Below are 18,736 nucleotides of genomic sequence, written 5' to 3'. Positions count from 1 at the left end.
TTCAAGTGTTAAACCAAGCAATTTAATTTTAGAGATTAATTATTGAAACAGAAGACATTTGTAACAATGCATTTAATGCATTCATGCAACCGAGAAATTACCTTTTATAATTACAATTATTCACACCACCTGCACTTATTATTAGTGGGAGATACAGGATTTGTTTGCGGCCCTAACCACCCTAAAGCATGGTTCCCACTAGCGACGCAACGTAACACAACCTACGCAACATAAGCAAATGCCCTTCCAATTTGGGTTTGCCCCCGCCCCCCCCCCCCCGCCCCCCGGTCTGCGTGAAATCAAACCTGCGATGTTTGCAGCACTATTGCGTCGTCGGTTCCCAATTGTGATTACGCAATATAGCACTTTAAGTTTTATCTTTTGCATTTACGTGGAGCAGGCGAGTGTGCCCTACGAATATGCCTGCTGCAAAATGTTAAGCTCTGTCTATACACTATCAAACTATGTTTGACAAAAAAACAAGTTTGATGTGCCCAAATATGGTAGTGATGGCCAAATATGACAGTAATGTGACATCATCATGTCCATATATGGGTACATCATATTTTTTTGTCACATAAAGTTTGATAGTGTAGACAAGGCTTGATTGTTGTCCTCTTATTCATATTAATCCACATTTAATCATGGCCAGGCTGACAATCTTATATACTAATATCATATCATTATGTCGGTATGATCATGGAGCTATAATATTAATTAATTCTGCAGCTCCATTGTATGATTTGCAAAAAATGTAATAGAAGATAAAAAAAAATAGTATAGATATTGACTTTTTGCCTTTATTGTTGTCATATTGATCATACACAACAAAGCGTATCATTTTTAATGTGAAATCGATGTTTATGCTGTTGAAAACCGTGACAGTTCAATGCCACTGTCACTCTAATTATTATCAAATTAAATTAAAATATGTCCCCGACCTTTCATCTTCATTTGATTAATCGTTGTTTTTTCCCCACATTGATTCATTTTCACATTTAAAATGGATCACCACATTATGTAGAGAATTAAATTAGGCCTAAAGCGGAATTTCGGAATATTTAGTAATAAGCGTCACAGTATGTGTACGGGAATTATTTAACTTTATCTATATATAAATTTATGTAAGGGCAAAATTCGGTAAATCGCGCGTTACTTATAGAATGTTTACTCGATGGTATATAAAGTTGGTTCGTACTTTCGGTACTGATTTTAACCACCTGATGTAACCCTGTTTACTAATTAAATTGAGTCAGATAATTAGTTATTGACAATTAAAACGAATTTAGGTTCAACGACCCCAAATAGGGGTGTTTTCCGATCGTGGAATACACTGTCTAATACATGTCCATCGTGAAAAATACCCGCATACAATAATACGAGGATGCTTCGCATTTTCCTATCTCCTCCTACGATAACCTTTTTTAATGGCTGAAAACCGGTTGAACAGCTCGAGTACAGCATCATAATGTTGAAGACAGGCCGATTTTCTTTAAAAAATACTATTTTGATAGATTTAATATACGTTTATAGAAATGTATTGATTTGCAATGAATGGAACATTCCAAATTATTGCATACCTCCATGGTTTAACACAAGTAGGTAAATTTATAGACCCTTGGAGAATAAACAGAAATAGTATTGTAATGCTATACAATCTATATATAAATTTACGTAAGGGCAAAATTCGGTAAATCGCGCCTTACTTCTAGAATTTTTACTTGATGGTAGGCCTATATAAAGTTGGTTCGTACTTTCGGTACTGATTTTAACCACATGATGTAACCCTGTTTACTAATTAAATTATGTTAGATAATTAGTTATTGACGATTAAAACGAATTTAGGTTCAACGATTTGCCCCAAATAGGGGTGTTTTCCGATCGTAGTATACACTGTCTAATGGATGTCCATCTTGAAAAATACCCGCCACAAAAATGCGAGGAGGCATCGCATTTTTCTATCTCCTCATACGATTGTTTTTAATAGCTGAAAACCGGTTGAACAGCTAGAGTACAGCATCATAATGTTGAGGACAGGCCGATTTTCTTAAAAAAATACTATTTTGATAGATTTAATATACGATTATACAAATGTATTGATTTGCGATCAATGGAACATCCCAATCTCTCTGTCTGCCAGAGTTTGGTTTAACAGAAGTAGGTAAATTTATGAGCCCTTGGTTTAACACATACGGTAGGTAAATATATGGGCCCTTTGAGAATAAACTTGCAATACTTTGACAATACTGTAAATACCTATTAACTGTTTTTGGTCCTCATTTGAATCGGGCATTTCTTACTGTGAATGTTCGTACTGTTAGATGTAATATAAAAATATATAAAAATAAACTTTATTACTGAGATTGTGGATAGGCTCTACTGTTAGATATACAAATAAACTTTATTCTGACAGTTCCTTCTCAACGTTTGTATTAATTAATAATTACCAATAATATAAACGTCGTAGTGGTGTATCGTGACATGTACTTTAATATTTCAATCGATTATGACAGTGACAGTTTTAACAAAGTATTAAATCGCAAAGTTTTACTGTATTTAGAGGTATATTATTTATAGGCCTTTAAAACATGAAAACAATATTTCGTTACTGAGTGGATAAAGAATATATTAAAAAATTGTTCCTCTTTGTACCTATCCGCTTTCCCATCCCTCAACCCTATTACATACAAAACACAAATTCAAAAATTTGGACTCATTTTGTGGTAAGTTTCTCCTTCGGAAGTAATTCCCAGGGTGCTAATTTTAGTTGACTACATAAATATAAACGACAATGTATTATAGTCCTGCGGTACGTAGGCCTACATTTGAAATCGCCAGTTTTGTTACGCTGAAATTACTGTGTATTCGAGAACCATCTGTGGGCACGACCTAGATGGTACGCGAGCGAAGCGAGCGTACCATCTAGTACTGCAAATAGGTATTAACCACTTTTGATCGCCATTTGAATCAAAAGTGTGTTGGTACTGTCAGATATAATATAAACAAATATACTAATAAACGTTATCACTGTGAGTATGGGTAGCCCCTACTTGTAGATTATGAACACATAATAATATATACTGTATTACTGTCAGTTGTTTCTCAACGTTTGTATTAATTAATCATTACAAAAATATTAACGTATTAGTGGTCTTTAAATGTACTTTACTTTTTCAATCGACCATGAGACAGTGACAGTTTTAATAAAGTATTAAATCGGAAATGTTTTACTCTATTTAGTGGTAGGCCTATATTATTTATAGGCCTATAAAAAAAATATTTCGTTACTGATTAGATAATAAAGAAATATAAAGAATAATTTAACAAAATTGGGTTTGTTTAAATGAGTCCAAATAACAAATTTCGACTCATTTTGTGACAAGTTTCTAGGTGCTAATTTTGGTTGACTATACATAAATCATTGTGTCTATTTATTTGTTTCTGTAAACGACAATGTTTTTATGCTGAAATTACTATGTATTCGAGAATCGCTTCGCTCGCGTACCAATCTAGTTCAAATAATTTAAGTTGTATTCATTTAATACTACTGGCTATATCAGTGATATTTCCTTTTCACGAATCGTCTCAACTCGATTTGAGCCTTAAGATAGGATAGACCCACTTCTGTCAGTCCAACATCCCTAACCGACATTTACCACCTCGTAGAAGCCTAATTCTTTGTACATATATTTGTTGTTTTTAACATTATCTAAATATTCTTCATTTAAACAAAACGCAGAATCTGAATAATGTACAAAGTAGACTTAACATTTTAAAAAGGTGCAGTCCTGTTCTACATGCTCGTTTTAATATCTCGAAATTGTTCTCTTTATGTGTCATGAAGCCATGATGGTTAAAATTAGACTAATATAATAATTTTATTTCACCTATACTACATTGTAATAGCCCTGCAGTTTATACGGTGCTTCTACCGTATATCATGACAAAATAGACGTACATTCCAAGATATTTCAGGTCATTTTATAATTAAACAGTATAAATCTATTAACTTCACCTTTTTTATAATTGAAATTTTTTAACGTACAGTAGTATCAAATTGGAATAGTTAAACTTTATTTCATATATGACCTTTGTACAGTTTTTTTTTTTGCCAAAGGGCCTCGCCTCTAAACTTTAAAACTATAGGTGGCGACATAAGTCTACTAAAAAATAGAATTATCGCGAAGTGCAGTGTGGGTAACCAGTATCTCTGATAAACTCAAAATGGCGTCTCTCGCACTAAGAACTGCAGCCTTTCTTAATATTAAAAAAGCTATTTCTAGGCCAGTTGTCCGATGTATGGCAACTGCAAAAGAGGGAGGAGGTTTGTATGATTACTGTTAATTTATTTTCTGTGTTTTATTGGTATTATTTTGTATTCAATCATTTACCGGTGTCGCCGTTGATCTTCACACACCATACACACAGCCAGCAGCCAGCCTACTATTTTATTCTGGGGAGGCATCGCATGCTCTCTCTGCTGTCTGTTGTGGAGTGTGCTGCCTCTATTTATTCATTTGCTTGTAGGTAGGGCCTAGCTGTAATGAATTGTTTTTTGGCGCTACACAGTACTTTTGCACCTACTGAGGTGTTTAGGCTAGCCTAGACTGAGGCCTACAATTACATTTATTTGTAAGAAAGACAAAAAAATCTTTTTTTTTATTTAAAATATTGACTTTTAATTAATAAAATAATGATTGATAGAAATTACTGTGAAGAGTATGGCAAAACGTAGGCCTAGTTTTCTATTCTTATTGTGAATGCTACTTACTACGCAAACATAATTGATTGAAATGTCAAAGACTCAAATCAATGATGCCTGCAAATATTTATTTTATTCTCTCAAAAATAGGAATTCCTGAAACATTTGAACATGCCACAGGTCTAGAAAAAAAAGAACTTGAAGCAATAAGAGCAGGAAATCTTGTAAGTTACAGAATGATGATTATCACATGTTTTAATGTGTATAATAACTGGTCAAGCTAAACATCCGCAATCTCACAGTCCCTGTCCCTACTTTATCACTATCATGCATACATTCATCTTGAAAGCATTGTGTAGTAAATGATTGCAACCTTAACACTACACCCATTTTTCATGATTTTTATATCCAGCCTCCACAGACGAGTGTAATTGTGTTTACTCGTCACATGTTTACTTATATATAATTTTATATTGTAATTACAATGAAGAATAATGATGGTTGGTGTTGATAATTACCATGTTTACTCTATAAAAACTTTACTCATTTTAACAGGTTTTTGTTTTCTATAGTCCGTCAACACCTCCACTGTATCATATCATTATGCTGGACTCCAAGCAATGCAGCATTATAACTCACTATTTAATTAATATTTTGTGTGATATTATGATGTATGTTTTTTTTTGACAGGATCCTTTTGATTTGCAAGTGAAACACTGCGCGCCAGGAACAAGAGACGCCCCAATAGAAGTTCCATCAGTTTTTGAAAAAAGAGTTGTAGGTTGTATCTGTAAGTAAAAACAATATTTTGGACAATTTGATGAATGTTAATAAACTTGACTAGAACATCGTGGTGAATGATTTACAACTATTTTTTTTTTTCAGGTGAGGAAGAAATGACCCACGTTAACTGGTTTAACCTTTACAGCGGTGACCCCCAGAGGTGCGATTGTGGTCACTGGTTCCAATTAAAGAAACGAGAGCCTATACAGTAGTTGACCGATTAATCTTTCTTCCCTAATCTCTTCTTTTGCTGTTTTTATGTGTGGTCGGTGGAATGAAATCAATATGAACTTTCAGAAAATAAATCAGAGTTATAATGTTATCGTTTATCATCCAGCACTGCTTTAGTTCATCTATAATTGAATATTGACAGATTATGCAGAAAATATAATAAATATTATTACTACTGAAAAAAATCTATTTGTATGTCACAACTGGGTTATATTTGCCTAGCGTGGAGGACACAAGTTGAATAATGACTGGTTTCATCTGGAATTTAACGGCAATTTAGTATTTCTTTACTCGCAGAGAATTAGAATTTACCTGAAAATAGAATGTATCTTTAATGTTGATGACTTAAGAGTGTAAATTAAAAAGCTGGATTGATAACACTAATGATTGAGTTGGCTCTGTATTCTTTTTATTATTAGTGTATATTGAAAATGCAGTATTTTTATTTCACCATGTATAAATGGGTACCCGGTTAGATCAAGACACAACTTTGCGCTGATTACTAACTGCATTATGGCAGTATGTTTCCATACGCGTTTGATCCAGACTGGGGTAATAATGTTGCAGTGCATTGAGAGCTTGCTTATATATGCGCTATTTAAATCCAGGATATTATTATATAGAGGGTGACACTAAACAGAGTCTGACAATCAAGGGGCCCTCTTAATTAGTTATGATAAGTGGCTGCGTCAAATTCGTTTTGTTGGTATTTCTGTTTATCAGCAGGTTGTAATTTTCACAAATTAAATCAATTATACTGGGTAATATTAATATGCCATCATATTACCGTATTAAAAATACATTTTACGAATATAAAATAAAACATTCAATATAGGCAATTAGCAATTTTAATAAATTCATCCACTTCTGTGTAGAAAACAAATAATTATTTTACTTATAAATGACAAAATAAACAAATTTATATTACACCTTTCTGCATTTTTGATCCATTTTTTGGTTGCGTTAGCTATTTCAGAGCCATATATATATAATGGCTCTGAGCTATTTCAGTATACTGCGCCCTCTGTTTATTGGCGGCTAGTTTTAAAGTGGAGCTACACTCAGACTTTCTCAGCTTATATTATGTTTAAGTATGTTTAATTGAAAGTGATTACATAAAAAAAAACAGGAAAAATACGGAAATATTTTCCAAAAACTCATTTCTAAAAAATCGGTCAGAAAATAGTGTTTTTTAACACATTACAGTTTTTCAGTAACTTAGGGGTTATTAGTTTACAATACGTCGCAAAACGCGTTACACTTAGCGACTGACGCGTTTTAGTCGCCGTTCAACGCATTGATGAAAGGTCTCCCCTTGGGTAAATTATGTGTCGAAAAATATTTTATACACACAATTAATACGATTTGTTTAGGCCTAAGTAATATTTCCGATAAGAATGTCAGTATAATTTACATGTAACCTCATGATTTTCACTGTACAACAACAGCATAATAATCTTATCAGATTGCTTTTAACTTTAAGCTAGGGCTAGGCCTAGCTCAGCCGTGTGCTCAGCCTAGCTAGCCTTGAATTTTTGTCTAGAGGCCTATGTATTCATAGGCATGGTCGTTTCGCCCCATTTATCGTTCCTGGGTTTTCTCACACATTAAGAATTGTGAAACACAAAATCCTATAGTATACAGAACAAGAGTAGTAAAGCGATGTGCAAGCTTAGACCTGACTGAAAAGCAACTATTCAGGCACCCTATCATGGCCCATGGGTAGGCCAAGGTCGGGTGCCAGCAAAACAAACTTCACTGCTGTCAGCCTAGCCTAGCTAGAGGCCACGCAGGATCGGTACATACCTACACTCTAGTAGGCCTAGGCCTAGCTTTATTGAATATACTGTATAGCCACGTCTTTCTCAAATCTCGTTAAATTTGACATTTTAGTAATAGTCTCATAATCACATTATTACACTGTGAAATATAATAGGGTCACATTCAGAATGTTTTAATATACTTTTCGCCCGTCAAAAATAACATCGCGACAAAATAACAGATCGCCAGCTGCAGTAGTGTGATTGTGAAAAATGTCACGTGATCGTACTCCCTAGCAAAATAAAAAACCCAATTGGACCCGAACGGGGGAAAGTGTCTATTTACGCAAAATTGCGCAATGTATACGTGGTAAAAATACCAGAAATAGAAAGATCTGGAAAAATTACATAAATTTACATTTTACATTTTTTTTTTGGTGAAGAAATGAATTTTTTAGGATTATTCAAATATACCCCCCTTTTGCATGTAAAAGAATAGGAAATTACAAGGTATCCCCCCAAAACGCAAAAAGGCGTGATTTTCAAGAAAATCGTACTGATTGAAAAAAAATTCAAAAAAATATGTAGTATAAGGGATGATATTTTAAAATAATAGTTGAAATGTATGAAAAATAGTAATTTTCTGGGTGGAGCTCCACTTTAAAAAAGGAGAGAGGCTAGGCTAGGCATGGCCTGGGCAAGTATGAACTTGTTGTTTTGATTGAACAGCTAGCTGCTCGCCGCCCGCGGAGACACCGCTTTCGCTTTATACGTTAATCACATGTAGATAGACATACGTGTGGCACTCCACTGGGCGCGCCCTCCACTGTATTGAAGAAGTATTGCAATAAGTAAGGTACACATTTTGTTATAATTCATCACTCTAGCTAGGCCTACAGGCTAGGCTATGGTAGGCCAGGCTAGGTCTAGACTAGGCCCCTACCCCTAGCTAGTAGGCCTACTAGGTCTACCTAGCTAGGCCTAGGCTAGGCCCCTACTCCCTAGCCTAGTATAGTAGGCCTAGTAGTAGTAGGCCTAGCCTAGGTCAGAGGGAGAGGGAGGCCTAGGCTAGTTTAGGACAGATCTAGGCCTTGGCTACTAGGCTATAGTACTAGGATAATTACTAGGCCTAAAAGGCTAATAATAATATTCTTAATTATATTTATTAAGCTTTCTACAGTGACTATGAATATTAATTATTATAAATATGAGATATGTCATAATTGTCATGATAAAATATTATTTTATATACTTTTAATTATATTTAGGCCTAGCCTAGTAGGCCTAATTTAGTTATTGAATTGATTACTTTTTGAATAAACTTTGTGCATCAACAATGGATGGATGGATTGCTCCTTATAACTGATAAATTCAGCTTTACTCTATCTAATCTATATTTGTTGGCGAATAATTATTAATAAAATGTAATTCAAGAGTGTTACCTCATTCAAAAACAACCTTGACCAACACACACACACAGTCACATATGAGAGAAGAGGCTCATAAATTATGATCAGTTTAGAAATTCATTGCCTCTTAACTTTACTAAAGGTAGACTATTATTATTATCAACCTACTAAACCTTCATTTTTTTCTAGGCCTATACCCACACTAGAATTTAGAAAACAATTATTTGACTTATTTCTTTTGTGATGGATGAAGATGTAGAAAATTATCTACCAGATACTCAAAGTGTTGATGATAGAGTTTTAAAAGGTAAAATCTGTTTAGTTACTTTCCCTTGTTTTCATCACCTTGTTTTTCATTAATTCATTTGTTTATTGCTTAACATAAATAATTTTAAACTTACAATTGACATGTATAAGTTCTTTTATGTGTTAATACTAAATAAGTCAAAGTGGTTAACTACTAAGATTAATCTTGATTAATAAAAAAAACTCATGTTATTTCACAATGATGTATCTTATAAAAATAAAATTGAATTGAATAAATATGACCAGTGCATACCTCTAATTTCTGTTTTTGTTTTGTTTAAGATGTGTTAGCATATGTGGAGGTACGATGTGGATTTGAGAATCGATCGAAAGCAGTCTCAAAGCAGCTTGAACTTCTTGGTGCTAATGTGAGTATCTTGTAAATTAGAGATTGAAATCACACACAGACCAAGCTTCTTATTTTAAACATTGGCATGTGGGTGATGGAAAGAGGTTGTAGATTCACTTCTCATCCCATCTACAATAATAATTTGGCATTGCTTTTCATTTCCAATAATTTTTATTATTTTCCAGTCATCAAGTCTCAATATAATTCAGCACAATTTCTATAAAACATCTAATTCTTAAGATCAACACTTGAATCTCTCTCTCTTACTGGCACTGCTATTCAGGAGACTCCTCTATTAGAGAGATGCATTCCTAAGACATGAACAAAGGGCAATATATGTTATAACACAATGCTAAGATAGCATCAAATATAATTGGTTGTACGGTTAATGATTTAAAATATCTTTATGAAAACCAGGTCCTAAGTAAATTAAGTAAAATTTTAGAAGATAAGAAACATCGATCACATATGAGATTTTTTTAAGGACAAGTCAGGCCGGTTACGGGCTCCTAAAGCTGATACGTCAAGAAACCGACTGTCTTTTGTACCAAATTCAACTCATATTTTTAACTCAAAGATTGTTAGATCATAATAGCGCACATGCAATATATATTTTAAAGTTTTACTGTTGATGGATGTTTTAATTAATGTTTTTAAATTGTAAATTTGTTCTATGTATGATTTAATTATGAATGTTTTACCATATTTTTCTGTCGAGGAAAACAATTTTTCCATGTACAATTTAGTATATATGAAACGAATAAAGATTTGATTTGATTTGATGGCCAACGTGTCCTCTTAATAGGTGAAGAGTTTTCTACTGTGTAATGATTATTATTATTTGATGTCTCAGATTTCAAACAGATTGACAAAAGAAGTGACGCATGTTATATGGAAAGATGGTAAGCCTAGTACATATGAGAGAGCTGTCAAGTGGGGGATACACATCTTATCTGTTTTGTGGGTTGACAGGTTCGTTTGATTATATCTTTTTATAACGCCTAAAAACAATTGACTGCGACCAATATTTTATTTATAGTAACTTTAAGTCTATGTTAAATTTATATTATTTGTATTGCTTATTTAGTAGTGACTGGTTGGAGGTACACACTTAATTGGTGACAGTGGCTTAGGCTGCTTTTGTGCTTTCCTGGTGAGGTACACACTTAATTGGTGACAGTGGCTTAGGCTGCTTTTGTGCTTTCCTTGTGAGGTACACACTTAATTGGTGACAGTGGCTTAGGCTGCTTTTGTGCTTTCCTTGTGAGGTACACACTTAATTGGTGACAGTGGCTAGGCTGCTTTTGTGCTTTCCTGGTGAGGTACACACTTAATTGGTGACAGTGGCTTAGGCTGCTTTTGTGCTTTCCTGGTGAGGTACACACTTAATTGGTGACAGTGGCTTAGGCTGCTTTTGTGCTTTCCTGGTGAGGTACACACTTAATTGGTGACAGTGGCTTAGGCTGCTTTTGTGCTTTCCTGGTGAGGTACACACTTAATTGGTGACAGTGGCTTAGGCTGCTTTTGTGCTTTCCTGGTGAGGTACACACTTAATTGGTGACAGTGGCTTAGGCTGCTTTTGTGCTTTCCTGGTGAGGTACACACTTAATTGGTGACAGTGGCTTAGGCTGCTTTTGTGCTTTCCTGGTGAGGTACACACTTAATTGGTGACAGTGGCTTAGGCTGCTTTTGTGCTTTCCTGGTGAGGTACACACTTAATTGGTGACAGTGGCTTAGGCTGCTTTTGTGCTTTCCTGGTGAGGTACACACTTAATTGGTGACAGTGGCTTAGGCTGCTTTTGTGCTTTCCTGGTGAGGTACACACTTAATTGGTGACAGTGGCTTAGGCTGCTTTTGTGCTTTCCTGGTGAGGTACACACTTAATTGGTGACAGTGGCTTAGGCTGCTTTTGTGCTTTCCTGGTGAGGTACACACTTAATTGGTGACAGTGGCTTAGGCTGCTTTTGTGCTTTCCTGGCAACTTGAACTAGTGACTATGATATTATATTTTCTCCTTGGGTTGTGTTTGTTTAATTTGTATCATATTTTGTAAAATGTATCTTTTTCTGAATAAATAATAATTATAATTTTAAGTATAATTTTCTCTTGTTGTGAAATTTTTTATTAAATTATAATTTTGACTTTCTAGTTATATCACTGACTTTATTTTGATATTTTTCTTGTTTTTGGAGTTAAACTAACAATTTAATTTTTGTTAATAGTTGCAGACAAAATCAGCAACATGTTGCGGAATCCTTGTTTCAAGTCAAAACAGGAGATGATGGCTCACCAATTATTGGACGACTTAAGGTAATAAAGGTTTACTAATAATTTCAATTATCATTGGTAAAGACTAATTATTTATTTATAACCATTGCTGAAAATACTAATTTATCTCATAGAGACCTTAAAACAAATTTGTGGGATTCATGATGGTGGACAGGATGATGTCATGCCACTACCATATTTGGGCACATCACACTTTTGTTCAAACTAGTTTGATAGTGTAGACAGAGCTTTAAATATATTATTTCTTTCCATAACCAAAATAATTTATCCTTTCATTCCAGCGATTAAAATCAATGCAGCCAAAACTGATAGAAGATCAGATTAAGAAGAGTTCTGAAAAATTTGCAAAAAGAAAAAAAAGGAAAGCTGATGAAGCTGCAGGTAATAATAATTACTAATTTGTACTTGTAAATAATATTAATCTCTCCATGACCATACTTGTGTTTATTTATTTGTTCAACTTCCCACTAACACTGTTAATGAAGTATCGGGACCAACAGGTGGTAAACAACTCCAAAAACGGTCCAGTCCCAATTGCACAGTGGCTGTGTATTTTACCACAATGTCGTTTTTTTTGCTGATCTCTGTATTTACTTGTCTTGTAAAAATAAATTAGAATTACTTTTTATTTTATTAAATAAAATTGAGTTAAAATCTCATTAAACAATTTTTGAAATGATTTGTTAGATACATCCTACACTGGATTTATAATATAGTATTATTATTATGCCAGAAATGATATAACTTTTTTCTTCTTTTTTTTAAGACATTATCCACAGACCTTATGTGTTTGCTGCTGGTAGTCCATTTAGTCCAGTAAGTGTTGTCCATACAATTTGTATTAATTTTTATCGTATATTATAATATATTCATTCAGATGGAATCAATGACTTACATTGAATCCCATCTATAGGATGTATTGCAGTGCGAATTAAAAACATGGTCAAGATGGGACAGGCAGGTCTTAAAAATTGACATTCCTTCCATAGTGTTGTCAACATGCTTCCTAGTTGTATTCCTAGTGCTAGATCAGATCTTTTTATTTATTAATAATTTTCTAATTTAGATGGCAATTCATCCTAAACTCTCCACACCTGACACCCCTAACAGCATGCGATGTGCCCTAGAAGCTCTAGATAGGGCAAAGAAATCAGGAACAGATGGTAAGAAAAAAACCCTTGCATTAAAACATTTTGCCTGAAATTTGTTTCTTCCTTTAAAGATATAAGATATACTGTATATGTTTTAGTAATAATTGATGGAATAACAATTACCCTTTGTTTTGTTTTCTGTTTGATATGTTACACATCAGCCTACCTTAATTGGTAGAAAAATGTCATCCTAGGCACTCTATAGTCAATCACAATAAAAGAGTTTCACAACATTATGGCAAACATTTGCCTGGTTGGTGTATTGTCCACCCACCCTCCTTTTGACCCCTGCGCTGGTCCAAAATGTCAATTTTGGTTGAAAATAAAGTTTAGATTCCTGGTTGTTTATTTATATCCAGTTTGTTGGCTCTGCCTATTCATTTCATTTAAAACAAATTATATATACCTTTATTAAAACTAATTATTTATAACTTAACTAGACATACCGGACTCACCAGTACATGGTGAAAGATCTATACCACTTCATAAGAGACTCTTTAGCGCGACTGCATCCTCTGACGATGTCAGTGACTACGGAAGGAGCTCACCAGCAAAGACAACTGCAGGATTACAGAGAACTACGTCTGGTACTGATAGTAGTACTACAGTCATTTTGAAAGAGCAGGACAAGAAATCTGGTAAACTGAAATCTCAATTGAATTCCCAGCGAAGGAAAACTTTGAGTTCATCTTGTTCAGGACTGAGCCAAACAAAGGCCACTAGGAGGTCGTCAAGAAGGTGTTCTGTGATGAAGGAACCAGTAGCTCGTCTCGTTTTTGAGGAACCTACAAATGACGAAGGGCACACTTCAGAATCATCTAGGAATTTGTCACCAGTGTTCAGCAAAAATAGTGCAGATTCCGTATTTGATTTTTACTCGGAAACAACATCTCAAAACAATATGAAAAAAATGGATAACTCTAATAAGATGAATCATAATAAAACTCCAAGTAATGTTTCTACAAAATCAAAATTAAAAAGAGTGGCTGTGTCAGAAAATCCTAGTTTTCATAATGATATCAATTCAAATAAAAAACACACAATTCAAAAAGAAATGAATGAACCAAAATCACAAAAAAGAAAGCGTTCTGGAAATAAAACAAAACAAGGAAAGAAAATTTTGACAAACATTTTCGATGATGATAGTTCTAGTAGCGGTTCATTAAAAGAAATGAACAAGACGAGAAAGAAAAGAAGGCTATTGGCAATAAATGATTTTGGAACACCCCCGCTACAGTTAATGGAACCGTCCGCGTCTTCTGCTTCCGATTCGGCAGACAGTATTTGTGAACAAGTAGATGGTGGTGTACTTTTGAAGAAAAAGAAAGATGGTGAGGAAACATGTTATTGTTTTAGCCTCTGTTTACACTATCAAACTAGTTTGAAAAAAAAAGTGTGATGTGTCAAAATATGGTAGTAATATGCCCAAATATGGTAGTGATATGACATCTTCATGCCCATATATGTGCACATCAATTTTGTTTGTCATATAAACATCAACTTCCTTTGTGAATTCATTTATAATTTAGAAATCTGTGCAAATACAGACTTACTGATCTTGTTAATTTTCAGAAACCAAGAAGGCTACAGTGTTTGTAACAGCAAAAGGTTTAGGAAACAGTGTGGAAGAGTTTCACTTTAAAAGAAGAAATATGAAACAGAGGAAAACCAAAAAGACAACAAGCCTGCCCTCTGGATCATCATCGTCTTCAGACTCAATTTCTTCGTCGGAAGAAAGACATTGCAAAAAAAACGTAGGGCGAATACAAGTACGAGGGTCAAGTAAAGAGAAGGTAAAGTTGATTAAAGCTTTTGTGATGTTAGAAACTCTTTATGATAAATGAACCTCATAATATTTGGAAAAATTTAAGGCATTTTAGTACTATTACTTTTAGTACTATTATTATTCTATTGACAGGCAAAGAGAACACTTTGTATGACAAGTTTAAGTCAAAGGTAGGTAAAGTCTTTATTATTTTTTTTAAAGCTAGAATTATTATTTACTTTTGTATGATATTAATAGGTATCACTTGATGAAAATGAAGTGTCTTTAATTATGGTACATCCATGATTTTTGCATTCCTTTTTTTTTCTATTTGCCTTCAACATTACATTCCAAATCACCTGACATGCCCTAATCACCTGACATGCCCTAATCACCTGACATGCCCTAACCACCTGACATGCCCTAATCCCATTAATATACATTAAAAAAACACAAAAAAGTGTTAATAAACTTTTGTTTGATAATGCACTTAATTAATTACTTTTTTCTTTGTAGTAATCAAGGGCTTGTAATTTCAATTATACGCAAGCTAGGAGATTTTGAGATTGTAGACACAGTCTGTGAATCCACAACTCATGTGATCCTAGGCCGGGAAAGAAGAACATTAAATGTACTTGCGGCCATTGCTAGAGGCTGTTGGTTGTTGTCTCTTGAGTGGGTATGTATTGCCTAAGGCCTAAGCGAGAGGTTGACAACAGATGAAGCAAATATGCTTTAAATATAATTATTAATATAAAATATGAAGATCTTTGCTGGGGAATTGGGGTGGTAGGTGAAAATTTAAAATTTCAGGCGAGGCGACTGCCTTGTCAGCCGCATGCTGGCTACTGACCTGTGTATTGGGTTTTAGGTTAACCTGTGTAATTCCAGTATCGTGTAAACACCACTATCCTGTTATGTACAATATTTTGATTTGTTTTTTGCAGGTATTAAAGTCACTGGAAGATGGTGTATGGTTACCAGAAGAACCATTTGAACAACATGAACTATATCCATCAGCGCAGGTCAGTTATATCATCAAATTTGTAACCATAAAAAGCTGTTTATTAGTGATAGAATAACACATGGGATTTTAAACTAATTTACATTTATGTCAGCTCTTGATTTTAAAACCGATTTATTAAAATCAATAAAACAAATATAATTTAATTTGTTAACTATATATATATATTGATTGTTTCAGCTTTCAAGACTGGAACATTGCGCAAGTGGAGGAGCATACAGGGCAGACCTATTCTCATCGTTTAGTCCTATGTTTATAAGTGATGACACCACTGCATCAGCCGACCGAATCCAAGAACTTGTGGAATGGTGCGGAGGTCACGTGTGCAGCAGTGCACGAAATGCACGCTTAGGAATCGGCAAAACACAACCACGAGGTAGCCTTAAAACGGTTGATGAAAAGTGGGTGTATGGTAAGTTGTGTTTGCAATTTAGTATGATCACATTACACCTACAATATTATATGCATGTACAGAAAACAAGCAAATACTCTGTAAGTGAAGGACACTGTTTTGTTTGTTTGGTCTTGTATTGTAGACCTATTTTGTTTTTCTTTTCTAAGGAATAACATAAAAAGATATGCTATAGTTATGTTCCCGGCTTTCAGTGTTTATTTCCTCATTATATATAAACACATTAGGCATAGAACAAAACCAACCGGTGATATACTGAAATATTATTGCTAAATTGCAAGCAAAAAGTTAAGGACACTGTTTTGTTTGTATTTTCATTTATTTAGTCGACATCAAAAATGTCCTGACTCCAAAAACAATAAATTCACCATAACATGATATGTCTGAGGCCCCAGGTTTTGTATTGTTGGCCTATTTTGTTATTTTTTCTTTTCTAGAAAATTTTTACATAAAAGATATTCTATAGTAATGTTTCCTTTCAATGTTTATTTCCTCATTATATATTTCACATTTGTGTTTATTATATGAATTGATAAATAAATGTGAATATTTTTATAATAAAACAAACTTAATGATTTCAAATTGTTGTATTTTTCAGATTGTATTAATGAACTACAGACACGCCCTTTGCATGATTATTCTGTGGCATCATTATAATTAACTTTTAATACCAAACCAAGCGCCATTAGACTGACTGGCATAAAATGTATGTATTTGTGAAAATACTGGTTTTCATGATGCTTTCTGTTAAAGCTGTATTGTCCCCCTGAATAATTTTTACATTTTTTTTTGGTTGAATATTCCATTTTAATGTCACATAATAGTTATCCACTTTGACCAAAAATTAAATCGAAAAAAAATGATTTACCTGAAAACTGTAATTTAAAGCAAAAAAATGGCTACCAGATTTTTGGTTGAATTTAACCATTTATTATGAAAACATTCGTTTTTTTTTCTACAGAATTGATTAACTTTATTAAAACTACAACAAAATAATAATAATAAAGTCTAATTTAATTAATCTTCATGTTTTTGGGGGACAATACATCTTTAAGTTTTGGAAGAAAATGTAGGTTTTGGGGAGTTGACTGTATACATTATAGAATGCATATGGGATTGTAGTATTGTATTTAGCAAACATATACAGTTATTATTAACATATACAGTTATTATTAATATGCTTATGCCATCAATTATTAATTATGTGATTATTATCAATTGACTTTGAAATAACTTTCTGTATGTTGTATAAAATAAGTAGTTAATTGTAATATAATATAATTTACATTTTAGCTAATAGAATATTATGTAATTTAGAATCAATGAATTTAAATCTTGCACAGAATATTTAAGCATGATAGTCAAATTGTATGAAAGTATCCAATTATATAAAGTAAATGAATTCTTTCATTTTATAAAACAATTACTGTGCCGATTATAACGAAATTAATAATTATTATTAAGACAGTAGCTTAGCAATATGTACTGTAGATACAGTATTTTAAATTTGTTCTATTCTATGACCTGTGTTTAATGTACAATGTATGCAATATATGACTATGGGCACTGGGGACACTCCTAGCAAACACTGGGGACACTCCTAGCAAACACTGGGGACACTCCTAGCAAACACTGGGGACACACCTAGGAAACACTGGGGACACTCCTAGCAAACACTGGGGACACTCCTAGCAAACACTCCTGGAAAACACTGTGTGTTAAAGGCATCTACATAGGCTACTATGGTAATAATAATTATCCGTTTTTATTGATAAAGTATAATTATTTATAAAAGGGGGATTTGATGTATACAATATAATTTAATTATATTTATTAATTAATTTAATATTATAGCAAACCCCATTAATTGTTTGAAATAAAATTTATCATCTAGAAAAAAGAATACAGACGAGGTGTTTTTTCTAAATCTCCTTATAATGTCAACCAATTAAATATCTCAGACGAAATTAACTACCTCGTCTGTGTTCAAACATTTTAAAGACATTTTGTCAATACCATTATTTTGTATTTTATTTTTATATTTTTTCTAAGCTATTTTGTTATAATTAATTCATAACATATTTTTCAAATAGATTTGCTTATTTAATTATGGCCATTTATTTGCAATGTAGGCCTACTAACACCCCAATATTATTTTGTGTATGTCGGTATAATTAATAAATTGAATTGTCATGAATAACAAGTGCTGTTAATTCTATGAGGTTTAATTGTTTTAACTTATTGGTATACACCAGAGATGAGTGAAATTTCAATTTATATAATTTCACTCTTCCCTGGTATACACACAAAAATGTTCCAAGGAAAAATATAATTGGCACATTATTATGGAGCCACCAGCTTTTCCGCTTTTTGTTCATAATGATCCTTCATCCGACTTGAATTAAGAGTGTTTTACAGTGCTGGTTTCGTATCTAAACGTTTTCTTTAAAGCGTGGTTCCCACCAGCGACGCAATCACACCCGACTGTTCGAATAATCCATCGCTTGTGATTGGTCAAATCTAGCTCTAGGATGAATAGTCACTCTTATGAAAGA

The 18,736-nt window shown here is 33.4% G+C and overlaps 2 protein-coding genes across 2 annotated transcripts; both read left to right on the top strand.

The window, feature by feature from the left end:
• Positions 1 to 4,181: 4,181 nt before the first annotated feature.
• Positions 4,182 to 6,100, top strand: LOC140062827 (cytochrome c oxidase subunit 5B, mitochondrial-like). Its single transcript, XM_072109179.1, has 4 exons — positions 4,182 to 4,324; positions 4,853 to 4,926; positions 5,393 to 5,492; positions 5,588 to 6,100. The coding sequence occupies exons 1-4, from the start codon at positions 4,225 to 4,227 to the stop codon at positions 5,695 to 5,697; spliced, it is 384 nt and encodes a 127-aa protein (XP_071965280.1). The 5' UTR covers positions 4,182 to 4,224; the 3' UTR covers positions 5,698 to 6,100.
• A 3,028-nt stretch (positions 6,101 to 9,128) lies between these two features.
• LOC140062815 (microcephalin-like) lies at positions 9,129 to 18,533 on the top strand. Its single transcript, XM_072109157.1, has 14 exons — positions 9,129 to 9,192; positions 9,474 to 9,559; positions 10,394 to 10,512; positions 11,763 to 11,850; positions 12,111 to 12,210; positions 12,596 to 12,645; positions 12,896 to 12,992; positions 13,421 to 14,311; positions 14,553 to 14,773; positions 14,899 to 14,936; positions 15,262 to 15,424; positions 15,693 to 15,770; positions 15,950 to 16,181; positions 16,780 to 18,533. The coding sequence occupies exons 1-14, from the start codon at positions 9,129 to 9,131 to the stop codon at positions 16,836 to 16,838; spliced, it is 2,286 nt and encodes a 761-aa protein (XP_071965258.1). The 3' UTR covers positions 16,839 to 18,533.
• Positions 18,534 to 18,736: the final 203 nt, after the last annotated feature.

This window comes from Antedon mediterranea, chromosome 11 (genome assembly GCF_964355755.1).
Source record: "Antedon mediterranea chromosome 11, ecAntMedi1.1, whole genome shotgun sequence".
NCBI lineage: Eukaryota > Metazoa > Echinodermata > Crinoidea > Comatulida > Antedonidae > Antedon > Antedon mediterranea.
Note: the sequence above shows the minus strand (reverse complement) of the source record. Positions and strands in the feature narration are given on the sequence as shown.

Bases quoted from the DNA above. Each gene is read 5' to 3' on its own strand.
- LOC140062815 (XM_072109157.1), top strand. From the start codon at position 9,129: ATGGATGAAGATGTAGAAAATTATCTACCAGATACTCAAAGTGTTGAT. The intron at 9,193-9,473 runs GTAAAATCTGTT...GTTTTGTTTAAG, and splicing joins TGATGATAGAGTTTTAAAAG to ATGTGTTAGCATATGTGGAG. The intron at 12,646-12,895 runs GTAAGTGTTGTC...TTTCTAATTTAG, and splicing joins CTGGTAGTCCATTTAGTCCA to ATGGCAATTCATCCTAAACT.
- LOC140062827 (XM_072109179.1), top strand. From the start codon at position 4,225: ATGGCGTCTCTCGCACTAAGAACTGCAGCCTTTCTTAATATTAAAAAA. The intron at 4,927-5,392 runs GTAAGTTACAGA...TTTTTTTGACAG, and splicing joins CAATAAGAGCAGGAAATCTT to GATCCTTTTGATTTGCAAGT. The intron at 5,493-5,587 runs GTAAGTAAAAAC...TTTTTTTTTCAG, and splicing joins AAGAGTTGTAGGTTGTATCT to GTGAGGAAGAAATGACCCAC.